The sequence below is a fragment of the Lichenostomus cassidix genome, chromosome 2 (genome assembly GCF_008360975.1).
Source record: "Lichenostomus cassidix isolate B80296 chromosome 2, HeHo_3.0, whole genome shotgun sequence".
Classification (NCBI taxonomy): domain Eukaryota; kingdom Metazoa; phylum Chordata; class Aves; order Passeriformes; family Meliphagidae; genus Lichenostomus; species Lichenostomus cassidix.
In genome coordinates, this window is record NC_139482.1 from 19,076,771 (window position 1) to 19,095,979 (window position 19,209).

The following is a 19,209-nucleotide window of genomic DNA, read 5'->3' on the forward strand; positions in this document are numbered from 1 at the left end:
CTCTTCACATTCCTCAGCACTCATCATTGCATGTCTTCCTTGGACTGAAGTCTCACCAGAGACAAACTGAAATTGTTTCTCTTCAGCCCACAAATCAGGTTACAAAATTGTATCACATTTCATTGTCCCAATAGAGAAGAACTTAAAAAAATACCTACCTCTCTTCTCTGTATTCCTCTAAACTTTTGTTTGAAGTAAAAAAAATTTTTTTCTAAGCATTAGGTTGAATTAATAAAATATTTAGGTTTTTAAATTAAAATTACCCTGTCTTATACCAAAATTTATTATGATTCAGTTCTGTTAGTACCAACAAATACCAAGGCAGAAAATGGATATATTAGCTATACTATCACACGGGAATTAATTTCAGTTTTAATTCTCCACTGTATGAGTATGAAAAACTCCTGAGGTCACTGGCCAGTGACAGAACACCAAAGCATGATAAACACTGAGTGTTTTCAGTCTAACTGACAGATGATCAATGGAATTTCCATTGGAATGAAACAGATGTGAAAGCTGCATTCATTTCTTCCTGAAAGAGCTCTCATACACCATTAAATTCAACTAAGTAATCATAAAAATGTAAAGAGAAATATGAGGGTTTTTTTCAAATTTACATTTACAGCATAATGCAGGATAATATGTTTGTATGAAGAGGTATTTTTGTTCAGAGCATAATAATTGATACATTAGACCAGCCAAGTATTTAGTGCTGCATAACTTCCCTTTCAAAGGCTGTTACCACACAGCTATAAGGAAAGCTAGTGGGTTTGTACTTAATCATTACAAAGAAATTTTTTCTCCCATTGGTTGACTCCTGAGGTAGATTGAAGTTCTGAAGCAAGAGTATTCAGATCTCTTTTAAATAGCATCCATTCTATGTTAATGCAAGAGTTGCTGTAAACATTATGACCTTTTTAAAAATAATAATAGCCTAGGGTTTTGGTTTTCCTATGAACAAACTACAGGGTTTATGACAATGGAATTGTGTAATTGAAATGTGCATTGTGAAAACAGAATAGAAGCATTTCTAGCTCCTCTTTCCCTTTCCTCAGTGACTAGTTTCTTTTCTGAGTAAAAAGAGGTTTGTTCCCACGACTTTACATTATTTTGTGTAGTTCTACCGCATCTACTTCCCATAGCATTACAGTGTTCATTTTTATCTTTCTTTTACCAATTCCCTGCATGTCATTTTAATCACACATCTCAGTATGTCTTATATCTGCAGTCCTTTTTATTTATTTTTTTTTAAATTCAGGCTTGACCAGATAGCTGTCTTTCAGATAAGAACTGTATCAGCTTTTATACTGATCTTATTATGTTCTACCACATTATTCAAACTTCCTATTACAGTTTGACTTCTTTCACCTCCAGTGCAAACTGGGGAACAAAAAATCTTCACAGAGCTATTGCTTTAGAAGTTTTGGGCTGTTGGTTTTATTGCTTTTCTTTTTTGTTCTTTTTAGGCTTTTTTCTTTTTCACTTGAATGGATACAGTTAATTTATATTCTTGATTTAATAACAGCAACAGTTGATACTGAAATAGATTATTATTTTGATAGAAAAGAGCAAAATGTTCATAGAGGTAAATTGATTCTGTGAAGGGGTGATTTTCCTTGCTGAGTGTTTCAGCCTTTTGTGAATATGTTTCTACATAAAGAGTACATGTAGCAAAGCCATAAACAGGGGACTTTATTTGTATGTGGGAGTAAGACAATTCTTTATTAAATTGAAGGCAATGAGAGTTAATTAAAGTAGTCTGTTTAAAAAGAAGAAACAATTAAAAATCAGACTCTGTTTGGCTGTCTGCCTACTAACTCTCTCATGGGCCACACACATCTCCTTATTCACAAATGCTAAGTGTTCTGTGATGCTTGAAAACATTCAAAAACTCCTTCAAAGAGTCTCATCATCAATCTTGCCTGCTGCAATGTCCAGGATACTTGAATTTAAACAAATAGCTAATCATAGATAATCTCACAGTATTTCAGCTATCAACAGACCAGAAAAAGGAATTTATCTTTGCTTTTTACTGCTGCTTTTATCAACTTTATGAAATACAGCTTTTTTTTTTTTGTATTAATAAGTAAATGTATAGCAATACTCAGGGTATCCATAAACTAGATGCTAGAGATTAACTTGATATGCAAGCCCCATTCTGAAAAAAACTTATTTAAAAAAAAAAGAAAAGTAAAGGGTGGAATGAAGGCTAACATTATCCTTGGGCTGGATGTAAGGAGACATCTATTCACGGTGGGCAGTTGACCAGTGGCAGAAGTTGCCCTTAGAGGCTGAGAAGTCTCCATCTATGCCCATTTTCAAGACTGAGTAACTTCCTGAGCCCCACAGTGTGATCCTGTAGCTGACTCTGCTTGGAGCAAGAGGTTGGACTAGAGACCACCTGAGGTCCTTCCAGCCTAATTGCACTATAATCCCATGGAATTGTGCTATGATTATCATTGCACTATAATCCCATGGAATTGTGCTATGATTATCTTTTCCAGTGGAGAAAACAGTGGTCCAAACTTCCTGACTTAATTCAATATCCAAGAATACAAAAATATTCTTGTTCACTTTTAACACAGACTAACTTAGTTCAGCAGTTTGATAACATGTGAAAAATTTATATTCTGCCACTGACTAAAAAATTAACAAAACCTGTATTTTCAAAATTTAACAACAGCCACAGACAGGAGCCTTTCTCAGGTCACTTAAAAGGAACTGTGCAACTTTATTTCAATTTATTCAGTGAGTCACATGAAGTGAATTGTTTGCCAAGGATTCTCATCTCTGCTGATAACTTAAAGTGTACTTGTTAAGGACATTTAGGGAACAGTAAGATGTCACTGAAGCTTGAGCTATAATTTCTAATAGAGTAAAATACCTTATTTCCAATTGTTTTTATAAAATACCCTTCACACTATTACAATAATATTTTTAAAACTTGTATTTTAAACCACTAAACATTGGAAACTGCCCCTATTTTATGTTAGAGTGAATTGTGCAGAGAGCTGTGCTGGTATTGGGTAGGTTTTAGTATGCTAGTCAAATGTGCAATGTTAATTCTTACGTATGTAGTGAAGGGACTTCAAGTGGAACTAAAACTAAAACTTTACTGTCAGGAAAATATTTATATATAGGTGTAACTGTAGTGAAGTTGTGATGAAGTATTGTTAACATAAATTCCTGAGATTTTGGCAATCCTAGACACAAAAATGCAAGTTTTATTATGCCGTAATGTATGCCGAAGGACTTTTACCTTTAAGACTCCTGTTTGCCTTGCAGCAAATATCCAGAACCAGAAACGAACTCTACAGACTCCATGACTGGCTGGGAAGGATTTGATGGTAGTTATCCTTGCTCTGCTTCCTTCCTTCTGGGCAGATGAGTTTACATACAAAAAACTCTGTCCTTTACCTTAATAAAAAAATAAAAAAAACCCATAAAACATTTAGAGTTTTTCAATACTATTTTATGCTTCAGTTCATAAGCATTTTTATACACACAGAGACTAGTATATATTTTATCTTTTTACCACATGTGCGTATGCCATATCTTGGTTGTATGGAGATCTTGCTTGGTAATGCTTTGTGTATTTCATAGAATTGTAGAAAAGCTTGGGTTGGAAGGGCCCTTAAAAGTCATCTAGTTCCAACCCCATGCCATGGGCAGGGATGCCACCCACTGCATCAGGCTTCTCAAAACACATCCAATCTGGTCTTGAACACTTCCAGGGATGGAGTATCCAAAGCTTCTGGACAAATTTTTCCAGTGTCTCACTGCCTCCTGAGTAAAGAATTTCTTTCTAATTTCCTAATTTCTAATCTCTTTTGGTATAAAACATGTGCTTTGTCCTAGATGTCCCTTGTGCTAGACAGAATCATAGCATACCCTGACTTGGAAGGGACCTAAAAGGATCATCAAAATCCATCTCCTGGCCCTGGAAAGGACACCCTAAGAGTCACCATGTGCCCGAGAACATTGTCCAAACACTTCTTGAACTCTGTCAGGCTGGTGCTGTGACCACTGCCCTGGGGAGCTGTTTCAGTGCTCAACCACCCTCATGGTGAAAATCCTTTTCCTAATATCCAATCTAAACCTGATGGACTGATAGATGTTTCTAAGTATTACAGGCTGTTGGCAATTCTGACAAGTGATTCCTCTGTAATTAATGTGAATATTTCTTGCCTGGATAATTAAAAGTAAATTACAAATCCAGATAATTTTGTAAACACATTTGCTCTAATTTTGTTTTCCTTTTGCTTCAGTTTTTATTAACTTTGTTTTTCTTACAATTTCTGGGTAATTTCACAGAAACAAAGAACTAATTAAATGAGAGAAACTGAAATAGAAAAGCACACAAAATCTTCTTAAAAAGCCAGGGGCTAGTGATTGTTTTGTTATTGCATTGCATCAAAGGAACAGCAAGAAAGCAAGTCAAACTACTTATTTGCAAGAAACAGCTTGCCTGGAACAGCTGCAATAGTTGCTACCTCTACCTTGACTATTCTGTACCTTTCCAAGAGGAATTCACTTCCAGATTTACAGCCTGCAACACAAAGCAGTAGGAATGCCTGCAAAAACTGTGATTTGTGGTAGATAAGCAGTTCCCTCATGATCAGGTGAGCAGTTCCTGCAGCAGGTGCAGAGAAAAGGAAAAGGGAGGATAAATGAGTTGGACAGGAATGGCTACAGCTACCTGTGATAAGGTGTCTCTGTTGATTTTGAAAACATAAAACACAAAAATAAAGAGTCAAAACTTGGAGATGATGCTGTTCACGAACCCAGGAAAGAAACAGTAGAAATTGTAATACTTCTAGATTGAATACTAGCTATACTTTGCTGATTAGATGGAAATTAAGATAGGGATTGTAATGATTAAGGCTCCTGAAAATAAAATTAGCTACTTCTCAAATAGAGATTGGTACATTTGTGATGGAAACTATTATCCCACCCAGATATATTGTATAATGTAAATAATATATTATTTAATACTTAAGTAATATAATTAAGTATATAATTAATTATGCTTACTACATAACACAGATTGCTGTAAAGATTCCTCTAGGAAGCCTGTTCCAGTGTTTAGCCTCCCTGTTGCTGAAGAAATTCTTCCTATTATCCAGTCTGAACCTTTCCTTGGTTTGAACCATGGCAGCATTGAACCATTCCCATGCATCAACTGATCACACTGAAAGGTGCTGTCATCTTGTTATATTTTTTGTAGGTTTTTTTTCTTAATTCAGTGAATATTTTGTTTTCCCAGAAGTGATGTAGTACACATGGCAATACCTGGTGTGTGGTCAGCATCAGGACCTGTTTGTCCTGTGACAGCACCATTGTTAATATTCCAGTCAAAATCATCAGTAGTGTCTTGTGTTAATCCACACTCAGTTGTCCACTCTGGATCTTGTGTTTCAAAGTTACAGCTTCCAGGAATACTTGTGTAGTAACCTGAAAATACAGCAAAAAGTAAATTAGCATCCCAGCTCTTTGTAGAGGGGCTATAATGTGCACACTAAACATGATAATGGAAAGGTATGGCTAATGCTGTGAATCCCTTAATTCCATGTATGGACATAATATGTAATGGTTATATTAACTTCCCAGGAAAGGGAAAACTAGTTCTTCACTTTAACAACAGGTATAAACTTTATTACAGATAAATGCCCATGTAACTCTTTAGGACAAACCAATGACTTCACCAAAGTTTGTTCTTATCCAAAGTGAATGGAAAGAATGATTTCCAGACAATTAGCTAGCAAAACTGAACTACACTTCCACAGTGGCATTTTTCATAAGCGTGTGTTGGCTCATCTTTGTGAATGCTATGTCTGATCACAGCTTTATGATGAGAAATATGTTCTAGTGATTAAGACATTCACTAACCAAATTCAGGAGATCTGACTCAAACTGCCTATTTCCAACTCTGCCTCTGATGTTTCAGGTGACTTTGGAAAAATAATTAATCAACCAAATTATATAAATGTTATGGTACAGATGACTCAAATAGCACCACAACTCTTCTGTTGGCTCCTAAACATCTTTTCCTTAGTTATAAAGCAAAGGCAGCTACACAATTGCTGAGTGAGAGTGAGGACAACTCCTGTGAGAAGACTTTGGAAAAATGTTCCAAATTATTGAACAACACAATCAGCCTTGCATTTTAGAAACAGGACTGACTGTAACTGATCAGAATGGATTTTAGTATTTAGACTATGTTCCTTGATCTAGAAGTATTTGGCAATATTAAAATGAGACTATTTATGTATCATTGTCTGGGTATAAAGGATATCTATTTATAAAGGAATAGATTTACTTACCTCTTAGTAATCTGTTTTGGGGTTTTTTTCCTATTTTCTACTTTGATGCTAAAAGAAAAACTGAGGCCATTCTTTATAAATATAGCTTATCATTATCATAAACCTGCTTGTGACCAATATCTACACACACAGTGTAAGTCTGCAGACTTCTGTTCTCTGTAAAAGAGAACGCCTTAGTTAAATGTGTAAGACAAATATCTTAAAAGAAGTATAATTTTGATCCAAAATACTTTATTCACTGGATCAAAATCCTGTGTGCTAGGAGAAGAATTTGCACTGTTCTGCAATGTACTTATTCTTGCTGCACTACAAGGACTGAAGTGTCTCTCCTGAGCACAGACTGAGGGAGCTGGGACTACTCAGACTGGAGATGAGAATGCTCAGAGGGATTTTGCCAGTGTATATAGATACTTTCTGGGACGGTGTAAAGAAGAAAAAGACAGACTCTTCTCAGTGCTGCCCAGTGTCAGGAAAAGAGGCAGTGGGCAAAAGTAGAGGAAGCAATTTCTAAGGTTAAGGAAAAAAAAAATTAACTGTCAGGGTGGTAAAACACTGATACAAGTTGCCTAGATAAGTTTTGGAGTCTCCATTTTTGAAGGTATTCAAACCCTGAGTGGCACAGCCCTGTGCCCCATTGCAGTGAATTGCTGTTTGAAGCAGGAGGTTGAACTCGATGATCTCCAGAGGTGCTTTCCCACCTCAGTCCTGCTGGGATTCTGCCAGGGCTAGTCAAATGCAGTGAGCAGCAACATTGGCACTGTATTGCACACATCATGTAAGCCTACTAAAGCCTAACTGCAACAATGAACACCCTCACGTGCAGGCAGGGCAAAGGGAAAACATTAATGGAAAAAAACAAGTATATTTTCTTGTGCATCTCTAATAAGATCAAAGTCCTAATCCATTTATTACCCTAACATACTAACTGTGCAATTATTACTAAATATTTATGTACAGTAGTTACTGGGCTGACAGAGCCATGTGACCTATCTGCACCTGCTGGGTGCCTTTTTTTTATGGGTAAGCATACCCTAGTTAGAAGCCAACAGAAGAAGATTGCTCCATTTACTGGAAAAATTGCTTTTATTTCAATAATTCAAGCACTCCTCTAGTTGGTTTGTCAACACTGAGGTTTACTATTAATCAAATCTGTGTGTATAGTTGGCTGCAATTCATGAAAATTGAAACTGCTTTCAAATGTGCTTTTTTCACCTCAGTACTTCCAGCAGCTGACTAAAAGAGAATGAAAATTTTGCAAGATTTCCTGACTGTACCGAATGAAACATAGAGTAAGTAATTTCCACTAGTTTATTTTAAAAAAAAGTCTACCACCCTACATAGATGCAGTTCATTTCATCAAGGTTCTGCTGTAAATCCTGCATACAGGAATGGCTGCTGAGTAGATTATTGACCATTTACTTCTTTGGAGTTACACTTGTACAAAACTCTATTAGAATGTGAAATACCTTGAGCTCAGACCTTGAGCTCAGTGCAAAGGAGAAATCTGCAGACAAATGTGGCCATAACCACTTGTGATGGGACAGGTTAGGCTATGAAGAGATTTCTCTGTGCCTGTTCTGCTTCTTTTCTGATGAAGCAGCTTCTGTTGCCTTTTCATTAAAAGAATCAGGTTTCCATATCTAGAAGGCATTATGTGCCCTTTAATGTTGTTTATTCCCATCTATAAGATATATGCTCAGGGAAAAAACGTGTTTATCTAAATATAAGGCATCATTTGTTGAAACTAAAATAGAGCAGACAGGGAAATATTATACCTGAGGCTTATCTGAGTATTCTGAATGCCAGATTACTGTGTCGCTGTAATACACCTCGGTAAAGAGAGCAAGACTAAAGACTGAAGAAAATAGTTTGATGTATCTACAGCCTTTCCATCTACAATAAAAAGATATTTCAGTCTATTTTTTTTAAGTGAATATCAGCAATTTTTTTTCTCCCCTTGGAAAAGCTTTTCTTCAGTATAGCAAAGGCTGAGTTGCTTTACTGTGATTCAAGATCATTTGTGGCTTGAAATATTCCCATCTATTATCTAAGAAAACAGTTCTTCCAGAAAACACAGAACAACACCCTCCCCCAATGAAGCTACCTTATCCTCTAACAATATTTAGAGAATAAATCAAGTGCCTCCATAGTTTTCTGAATATCTTTACTGAACGGTTCACTTTGGACAGCAATTCAGATTTATTGTGTGTCTGTTAGGTCTGGAAAATGCTACAAGGGTGAGTTTACAGAGTATTTTGCTGCACTTACTTTGCCTAACTCCTGAAAATGTATTAATACTTTAAACAAGAAACACAGATTATCTTTTTAAAATCTTTCTTGGAGTCTACTTTTAAATAGACTAGTATTTTAAAGTTATCATTCAATGTAAATCTATTTCCATGAATATGATTCACAAAGTTCACTGCAACACAAAGTACTTCAAGAGGTAGAAACAAGAAATAGGGACACCATCTTCAGCTTTGGTACTTCAGAACTGTTGTTTACTCATATGAAAGGGAGAAACTCCAAGTTAAATCTCTCATAGGGACACCTTAGGATATATCTCAGTAAGTAAGTCTGCTGCCTGGCTAAAACATTATTATGTGCATCATCCAAAAAGGGTCATTGCTTTTGTAATCCTGTTCAGTCAAGCATGTAGCAACCCTATGCAAGAAAAAAATTGGTTTTCAAGGGATTAAAAAATAGGGGCTTATTTCAAAGAAGTACTTTTACTTCCACAAAGAATGAACATGGAATTGATGTGTGTGATACATTTACTCTATCTATCAAGTTTGCTTTTGAGCATCCTTGAATTATGGCAGAATTTGACCCTCCAGCTCAAAAATTAACAATTACACTGATTACTGAACTGCATATATGGACTACTTAATCTTCCTACTCCAAATGTCCAGTCCAGACAGCACCTGTAAATAAACAAAGACATGGAGCAGGAACAAGGGCACAATGTTTTACTGCCTTTGCGTTTCAGGCCTGAATTGGGAAGCCCCTTAACTTGATCCAGATTTTAAAATGGAGCTGTGTCTTTCCATCTCAATCAGCCTCAGTGAATAATGCCTCCAGACAAATTTTGTCTCAGTGTTCACTAGGACTTAGGAAAGTATAAACAGACTCGATTTTTCCAACTGTTTGGTAACAGAGAAATGACAATAAAATATTTTCATATCTCTGGAGTACAAGAAAGAGTGAACAATGAAACTGTACTTACACTACTCAGATCACAAAGGCAGAATTCATTTGAAAGGAAAGACAAGTTTGTTTTGAAACATTCATCTTTTTATAGCAGAATCATGCCTAAATGTTACCATACATAAATTTGCTTGCTTAGCTTTTTCTATTCAACATTGATATTTCCTTTCAACACTTTTTCACATTAATAAATGAGCTTACATTTTTTCTCAGAGTTAATTTGTATTGTAACTCATTGATTTAATTCTTCAGGTATGTTTTTAATCCTTAAGCTGGTTTTGGCTTTTGTGTGGGTTTTTTTTTTTTCCTTTGGTTTTAGTAAGTTACTCCTTTGAAACTAAATTACACTTCAATACTTTTTGCAGCAAATATCTCTGAGGATATGAAAATGTCAGATCTTTCGAGCTGGGGAGAAGGCAACCTGCTAGTGACCATCTTCTGAATGAATCATTTATGTGAGCTCACCTAAACTATGCAACAGGATTTAAGGCTATAATTTTAACTGAAGATTACATTAACACACGAAGAGATACTTACTGCAGTCAGCCTCGTCTGATAGGTCTTCACAGTCTGGTTTATAGTCGCAGATGAATTGAGACTCTATGCATTTCTCATTCCCACACACAAAATCAGTGAGGGCAGGGCATTCCCTGGGATTCTCTCCAACTGAAACCAACAGGACATTTAAATCAATATTGTAGTTAAACCAAAGGATGCTCTTTTTAATTTGTTAGCCATTATACATCATGGCTTTAGGGTTTTACTGCTTCCAACAGATGCTATTTGGTCTCACTCTTTGAATGTTGCATTATATGTTTCTAGACTACTGCATTTGCTTTGCCCAAAGCTTCAAAGGTAGGATGTTTTGGCTGGAAGAAAATTCACTTCAGCATCAACATAACTGTTTCCCCAGTACATTTGTTGGGGACATTGCATAAAAATAGGGTTTTGTGAGCTGTTGAAAAGTTGACAGGCAAAATGCTTTATTCTGCTCATAATGATATTTTTTTGAAAACAACACTTTAAACTGAGAAAAATCACTGTTATACACATTTGCATAACACATAAACTTTAAAAGCCTTTATAAGACATTTAACATGTTTTTGAAGAGTTTAGATAAACTGCTGCTCTGTTGGCATGAACCACCTTTTTCTGATGGTATTTAATATACAGATCTGTTTTACAACAATTTGTCTTGATCTCTGAAGGTTAGTGAAAATTATCTCATAAAATGAGAGTAACTTAGTAACTTGCACATAAAACATTAGGATCAAATCCAAAGAGTGCTGAGATTCAGCCATCCCTGGACTCTAAGACTATAAAGGAACTTACGTAAGTTATTTTTTAGTGCACTGTGGGCATAATTTCAACTAACGCTAAATGAAACAGTTCTGGTAACCCCTAATGCAACACTTCAAATGCACTTTGCTAACTTCAGATTACTTTTCAGTCTAGAGCCTCAAGTTCTGCAAAAATGCATTCAAGAGAATTTATTTTGAATGTATTCATTGAAATGTGTTTCATTTTTTCCTTCAAACATGACTAAAATGTTACATATTGTTAAACACAGTCTGATCAGAACACCATGCTATTTACCTTTGTGCAAGCCCATATTTCCAGAGGAGGTGTTATTGTTGTCAGGCTATTAATCTCCTCAAATAGTGCTACTTACTGAATTTTACAGACTGAGGAATTGCATTCTCATTGTAGCAGAATAGGAAAGGAGAACTAAACTTTTGGTTTAGTTTCAATATGTACTCAAACTAATATTATGTACAGTGACAATACAGCATTAAAATGCAATCCAAATATTTTAAATGGGTAGTACAAAAAAAGAAAAAATACCAGTGCTTGTATTGGTTACTTGCAGACATTAAGACTTAAATTTTCAGTTTTGAAATAAAAAAGTCCCTGCACACTGACACACACACACACACACACACACACACACACAAAATCTGTTTCCAAATAGATATCGGTCTCGTTATTTTATTTTTTAATTTTTCACTGTCAGTTTGATCTGATTAGTGTCTGGGGATCCACACCACAAACAGCTTGTGAAGGCCTTAAATGCATGAAAAGCTATGGCTGCTTTTTTACAGAGAATTCTTGTGGCAGACAGTCCTTATCAGAGGAGTAGACTCTTGAGACAAAAATTGACTGAAGAATTTGTCATGGTTAAGGCAGTTTTCACACCTCTCTAAGATGATGTGATAAAACCTGATTGAAGATACCACGAAAAGTTCATTAATAAGGCTTATTCTAAATTCCAGAAAGCCACATAATAGTTGAGGTTGGCAGAGACCTCTCAAGACCTCTTTAGTACAACCCACTGCTTCAGATACCTCTAGTACAGCCGGTTGTGCAGGACCATGTCCAGCTGGGTTTTGGATCTGTCAATAGATGGAGACTCAACAACCTCTCTGGACAGCTACTTCTAGTGTCGGGTGACCCTCACAGTGAAGTGGTTTATTTTGATCAGATGAAATTTCTTGGTTTTTGAATTTGTGCCCATTGCCATTGCCTTCTGTCAATAGGCACTTGTGAGAAGAGTTTGACACCCTCACCTCCATTCCCTCCCTTGCACTGCAAGTGAGGCACTGGAAAATTAATACTTCTTCCTTAAGTCATTCAATGGCTTAAATAAGTACAGAAATAAGGTAATTGCAGAGCCATTAGCATACAATAATTTTCACATCTTAGTTCAACTGCATATGAAAGAGATACCTTATCACCATAGAGGGGAGTGACTTTTGAAAATCCATGACTGATCATATTCCACACCTTTACCAAGACAGAGCAACATTATGTTATGTTATGTTATTCTATCATTTATATTTAGCAATTAATTACAGTTGCTCTTTTTTTTCTTTTAACCAAGCAGCTTAATAGTACTTCAAACATTTCATAAAACAGCATTTAATAATATTTTTAATCTCTTTGGTTATCGTAAAATAAAACATGTGATTCCTACACAGAAATAAGGAAAATTTTTATCTCAACAGGTGTGAATGTCATGAAGTCCAAACACAAATTTACATATCCATGAATTTTATCCTTTTGGAGTAAGACCTTGTTTATATGTAATTTTTAGGGATATCAGGTTGCATTTATGATAATGATGGCACTTCTGGGACAGTCTTTGGCAGAGAGAAATAAAATCCCTCTTCAAATTAATGTACTGGCATTTGAATTGCACAGTGTAACCAAATATTCTATTCAGAATTATGGCATAAAAATCAACCTTCCATAGTACACTCATTCTGGCCAAAAGTCCTATGCCAGCTAAAATTTAAGTCAAAACAAGAGATACAGTGCAGTTTAACCATAAAATGCAACTTTAGTGTCAGCAAACCCAATAATCAAAGAGAAGTTCACACAGAATTTGCAATGCAGGAGTTTCATTTTTACCAGACATTCTTCAAATGTGATATAAAAAACTCAATTTAAACAGAAAAAAATATACTGAAAAACATATGGGAAAATCTGTTATAAACTACTTTGAACAAAGAAAAAGAGAGGACATTTAAAATATTATCTTGCCCATTTGTAATTTTGTCCCCAAAATTACAGGGTTGCCAAAATCTGGGTTCATGTCTAACAGTACTGGATTTGAAAAACAGTATTCAAACCTCATTCCAGAGAGTTTTAGTATAAAGCAAAATGATGTCTCCTAATGAACAGCTTTATGTTTTGGCTGATATTTCAGATAAAATGAGAAGTTTTCATTAGGTCTGATTTCTTTGTGCTTGTTGGTTGTGTGACACTGCATTTAAAAATATATAGCTTTTTGTCCGATCATGCTCCTCATCTGTGCTTTGATGACCAGTAAGTAGAATGATAACATCTATTGGATGATGGTTCATTACATACAGCATGTAATATTGTATTTTTCCTAATAATCTAGCTCACAACATTCCATGAAAATCCAAACCTACAGAAACACTATTCTAGGCAGAAAAAAACATGAAAAAATATGGCAAATTTTGTTTCTTGCCTCTTTCTCCTCTTAAGGGCTCAAGAAACTTGTAAGGAGAAAACATCTAATTTTGAATACACTCCAATCAAGTTAAGATAATGATGAAAAAGTTATCAGTTGTACTTTGCTTACAGTGTTATTCTGAAATTATCTTTGAGCAGCTACAATATTAAAATGGATGAGTGAACTACATCAAGCAAAAAAATGAGCTGATGACATGTATGGAAATGTCAGAGGTTTAAAACAGTGAACTACCCACAAATGCGGATTTGTCACAAAATGGGAATGAGAGGAATTACAGGGAGTTTAAATGTTTTTGATAAGTACTAACCTATCTTCTGAATATGCCATGAAAAAGTGGCAGAGAGCTAAGATACCCAAATTAAAAAGAAATCATCTCACTGTGATTTAAGAAAACTGTTGCCCAAGAAGTATCCTGGACTCAGTGAAAAAACCATAAATGTTCTTTTTTGACCTAACCTCCTTCCAAATCTTTGGTTTAAACCGTAAACTGAATAACAAAAAGTTTATTCAGCCCTACACATAATTTTACATAATGAAAAATATCCTTACAGACAGGGAGTGTTGGTCTACAGGCACAGCATGGGTGACAGAGGAATGGCTTAGAGCAGCAAAAATAACTGGTAGGGAGTGGGGACCTTTTGGTGTTGGTTTTGTTTTTTTAATGAGAAAAGAAACTCCAACTAAATTTGTTACTTTCCAGGACTCTTGTACATTTGTGGGGCAAATTACTTTTGTTTTTCATTATGTTTTGCTCTTTCTTCTCCTCCAGTTACTCAGTCCAAAAATCTGTGGGATCTGAATACTATATAGATATGCTAAAGGCCAGAAGACCACAATGCATTCCTTTCCCAGAAAAAAGACCATTATAGGCAGCAAAAAAAAGTCACCCTAAACCAAAATAAAATAATATAGAATATAAAACACAAACACAGATAAGAACTGAATAGCTTAGATAACAACCATCCTTTAGATCAGCATGGAAATAACTAGATGAACAAGAATCAGTGGAGCAATTAAACCACTTGTTTTCTCATAGGCCAAAGTCATCTGGCTGTAACCTATATCCTTCTAAATCACTTTTTTCCCTTACAGTAACAACTTGGTGATTAGATTTTTATAAATTAAAAACAAAACAAAATAAAAACAAACAATCAGAAAAAACCCAATTCAAAACTATAGTTATGGTATAGAAAAATTATAATGTTTTATTGCACCTATTCATTTGCTTTCCCATCAGAACTGAAGCTTTTCCAAAAAGCGAAGACACCACAAGAAATCAGCACAAGCAATACTTTAGATGAAGTAGCAACTAATGACTGCATGTTATGCTAATCCCTACACCAAATGAAAGGGCAGTACTTGAAAAAGAAAAAGCATATACAGGATATGACTTTTCAATTAGGCACAATTTTGTATTGATACAGCAAAGAGCCATATGATCTTGTAAGTAATTTTTAAAAGAACTGGCTTGGGTTCTGGATCACTAAACCATCTGAAATAAGCATATTAATGATTGTTGCCACAGAACTTGGATTTACATATATTTGCTTTATTTTCTACTTCTTTTGTCCTGGACAATGTAATTCTCAGAACACCAGGAAAGACAAGATCTCCCCTAGGAAGGATACCTGTGTGTGTTTCTGTACACGTAGAAAGCACACAAGGCACAGATGCACATCATGCATACCATAAATTAATTGTGACTCTATTTTGGATACAGCACAAGCTATAGCTATATTCATTTTATACCCATCTCCAGTATATGTCATCTATGGAAGATTAACCCATATAACAGACACAGAATTTATAGACATTGCAAGATTCACTTGGAGACAGCTGATAAATAAAACTTTATTAGCTGAGACTTTTTTTTTTCAATTACCAGGAAAAGACTGACTATGAAAGAACTCACAAAACCAGTCTTCTTCCCTTTAAGTTTGCTGCTAGAGGACAGCAACAGGTCAGTGACTGTTTCTCTGACTCTCTGAGTACAAGAGCTTACTTGTACCAATGCTTTGTAAGATGCAAATATTCCTGTGATATCCATTACATCTAAAATCACAGAAAGAACAAGACAGGTTGAATATCAGTCTTATAAGCTATAGATCGTTGTTGTTTGAAACAAAATGGATAACGCCAAAAATATTTAAGTTTCATAGATAGCACTAAATTTAATAGATTTGGTGACACAGAGTGAATGTTCAAAATACTTATCATGAAAGAAGTGATTGATCACACAGCCAAAAGGAAGAGATGCTCTGGTTTTACAACACTAAAGACTTATGTTGTCAGAGGTTGTTTTTGCCCAATGCTTTGTGCTTTTGAAAGGCATAGGGTGAATCCCAAATTATCATGGTTCCTAAAGGCTGCAGTGAATAAGACTTTTAGCTGTTTTGGAAAGCAGGGTGTTGTGGCTAGCACAGGTTTTTCCCATGAGAAGTTTTCTTGTGTTTTGTAAATAAAGATAAAGTTTGGATGTTGTTGGAACAGTGTCCCAGAACTTGGGCAGTGCAGGCCTGGCCATCAGGCCTGGGGGAAGGCTTCTGACTGACCAATCTGGGTGACTTTTGAGAACTCTATATATGTGATGAAATCAAAACAATAAAGGTCATTCCTTCTTGCCACTGAGAACTGGTGCCTTCATTACTCTGCTAGCTGCTCAACAGCGACAGGGTGTGCCTCAAGATCAAGTAAACTGAGCTGCTGTTTAGCAAGAGTCTCATCTCTGCTCTCCAAGAGAAACAGATGCACACACTCAACAGTACATCACCACCATGGCAGCACTATGAAATTAAACACACAATGTATATTCAATGGAAACGAGACATTTTTCCAACCATTTGTCTATTTAGAAATTATGGTCCTTCCTGAGTAGAAATGTTTTCAAATTAAAGTTGAAAATTTACCTCTTTCTATTTTTTTTAATTGAAACTATGTTGTTTAGTAGGAGCACTTATATCACTTCTCTCCCCTCTTTCAAAATACTTGAGATATAGGAATAATCAACAATTTCAAAAAATATTTTTGAAAATATTGTTCAATTAAAGGAAATTTAATTTACAAGTTTCACCCTTTGTTTAAATTGGACTTTATGAAATACACACTCCTGGAAGGTTTTATTACTCAACTGTACTCTGAGATTCAGAAATTATGAAACACAATTTACATCAAGGTTTTCATTTGCTTACCTCAGATGTTCAGTACTCTTTTCTGCATGACTTTTTAAAGAACATTAGAATTGTATTAGCAAACTCATCAGTAATGCTTCTCTCCATGGATGACCTTGGAAATCTATGCAAGATGAAAAGTTTCTACTCAAGCAAGCTAGACATAATTTCAAAGAAGGTTCTTTTATAATTCTGAAACCATAGAGAATTCTCCTCATGTAATATATCACTCAAAAGGCCAGATTTAATTCAAAGATATGTTTTGACTCCAGCATAAACAGTAGATCTAACAAATTGCATTGACTCTTAGGAGACACATTGACCTGTAGATACAAAATTCTGCCAATGGACTTCCCAAAGCTGTTCAAAGCAAGTAGAACAGTGCCTAAAGCCCATAGATAAACTGGAAGAATAAAAAATGTATTCATAGTTCTAGAAATGTAGAACTGGCTCTGGCTCAAGCAGTACAAAAGATAAGAAAATTCTCTTTAACTTCTAGTGCTGATATCATGGAGTATAAAAATCCACAAGAGACAAGGAGAGAAGCTTTTATATTTGATAAAGACTGAAAGACCAGCTTTGGCATAGACTGTATCAGCAGGATAAAGATCTCACACTCATAGTGCTCTCATAAAGGGGTCTACCATATTTTGCTTAAATACCAAAGGAGGCAAGAGGAAGAAACACTGAGGTCTGAGCAATGAATGAGGGTCTGGTTGTTCTAGGCTTTATGTCTCTGGAATCTGCAGATGGCAAAAGAAAGGGAGAAAAGGTAAAAAAACCATGAGATGCTTTTGCAGAAAATTCTCTTTCCAGTAATTATGAACATGTTTGACCAGATAAAAGTATCTCCCGAAGCAATTTGACACCTGATCTATACTACTTGGTCCTTTTCCCCTTCTGTGTGTCTCTTCCACCCTAATTCCAGTGTAGAACTACATTGCACCTCAGAAAGTTCAGATAAATAGATTATTTTTAGATCTTTTCAATGATATTTACACTGCAAAGTAACTGTCAAACTGTTGCTTCCACTGTGATGCAGAATCAATCAAAACCACTCAATCACAGCACTCTCCAGTTATCACAGATATCTTAGAAGCATCTCATATGAATATTTAATTTTTTTTAATACATGGACTTGTCCCAATGTGGTCCATAGGGGCTGTTGTGACAGAGCAATGGCACACAATGCCAGCTGCAGTTATCTGCAACAGGGAGACACTTCCCCAGCTGAGTGCTCTCCGTGTCTCTGCAGAATTGCCTTTAGATGTGAAATCCATCTTGGGCATCACCTTGAAGGGAGGTGTAGGATGTGCTACATGCAGTTTGGCTGTACTGGAAGGGTGCCAACCTTCGAGAGTCATTTCATATGAAAATGAACTCAGGCTGGGACAGTGGTCATTATTCTAAAACCACCTTTACAGAAAATGATCGCAAGGTTAAAAAAAAAAAAAAAAAAAAAAAAAATTATATATATATAAATGCCATTCACCTCTACCCTGCATATTTTACTAGCCATAAAAAGCTTTCTCTTTTGCCCCATTTGAAATACACAGATTTAAGAAATCTACCATTGGATATGAAGAGTAAGCAATATGTGAAGAAAATGTTAAAACAATGAGATTTTAATTTTATACTAAAAATCTGAGTTTACAGCCATGTGCTAGCAAACTGAATTATCTTTGGACACAGAAACTCTTTAAAATTTTCCCATGACATAAACAGAAACTTAAAAAGCCACTGAGGTCTCTTCATGAAAAATGAGGTAAAAGTTATTACTTGTGTCTCATATTCAAAATCTGTGGCAAATGTTCTCACTTGTATTCTTAATACAACAAAGTTGCAAAAAGATGAAACAAAATATTTTGGTGAAGGTGATAACATTTTTTATATAAACAGAAACAGAAATCCTGGAGTTTACAGGTATGTCAATGACTCCTGAGCAGTGCAGTAAAACCTAGACAATTCTATGATTTCAAGATGGTGCCATATTTCTCTTTTTCCTATTTTTAAATTTTTTCCAAGAAGGTTGTGAAATGCAATTCATTCCCTGAATCAGACTCTATAATATTTGCCTCTTCAGTAAAAATTATTTCATATTTTTAATATATTTCTAGAAAATACTAATATTCAATGCTATTTAAGCATTTCTGTATGATGTGCAGGAATTCATTCACATCTTCCCCCAGTGTACCTGGCAGCCCTGGCAAGCTGAGTTTAGGGAGTCTGTGTTTCCTCCCCATCTGCCCTGAGCACACTGCCTTCCCCACTGAGTCCTTCCCACAAGGGCATTCGGGATGTCTTCTGAAAGGCAGCTGTGGATGATTTTCACATTGACAAAAGGCAGTTTATTTCTTGCCCAGAACCAAATTGTACATATCTGTATCCTCTGCTAAGTGCATGGGGATCTGAGTTCAGTAAAATTTTCCCTCAAATCATAAAAGCACATTAGTGTTAATGTATGTTACACTACGCCAAATTAAGGTAAAGCTACTAAAACTTCTAGACT

General features: G+C 35.5%; 1 protein-coding gene across 1 annotated transcript in view; it reads right to left on the bottom strand.

Annotated features, from left to right (window-relative positions):
- Nucleotides 1-19,209, bottom strand: part of MALRD1 (MAM and LDL receptor class A domain containing 1) — a 229,886-nt gene that overhangs the window by 67,350 nt on the left and 143,327 nt on the right. The window contains exons 30-32 of the mRNA XM_085050566.1: nucleotides 10,068-10,196; nucleotides 5,293-5,454; nucleotides 3,260-3,417 (exon numbers count right to left, since the gene is read on the bottom strand). Of these exons, the coding sequence (XP_084906692.1) occupies nucleotides 3,260-3,417; nucleotides 5,293-5,454; nucleotides 10,068-10,196 (449 nt within the window). The remainder of the gene's footprint in view (nucleotides 1-3,259; nucleotides 3,418-5,292; nucleotides 5,455-10,067; nucleotides 10,197-19,209) is intronic.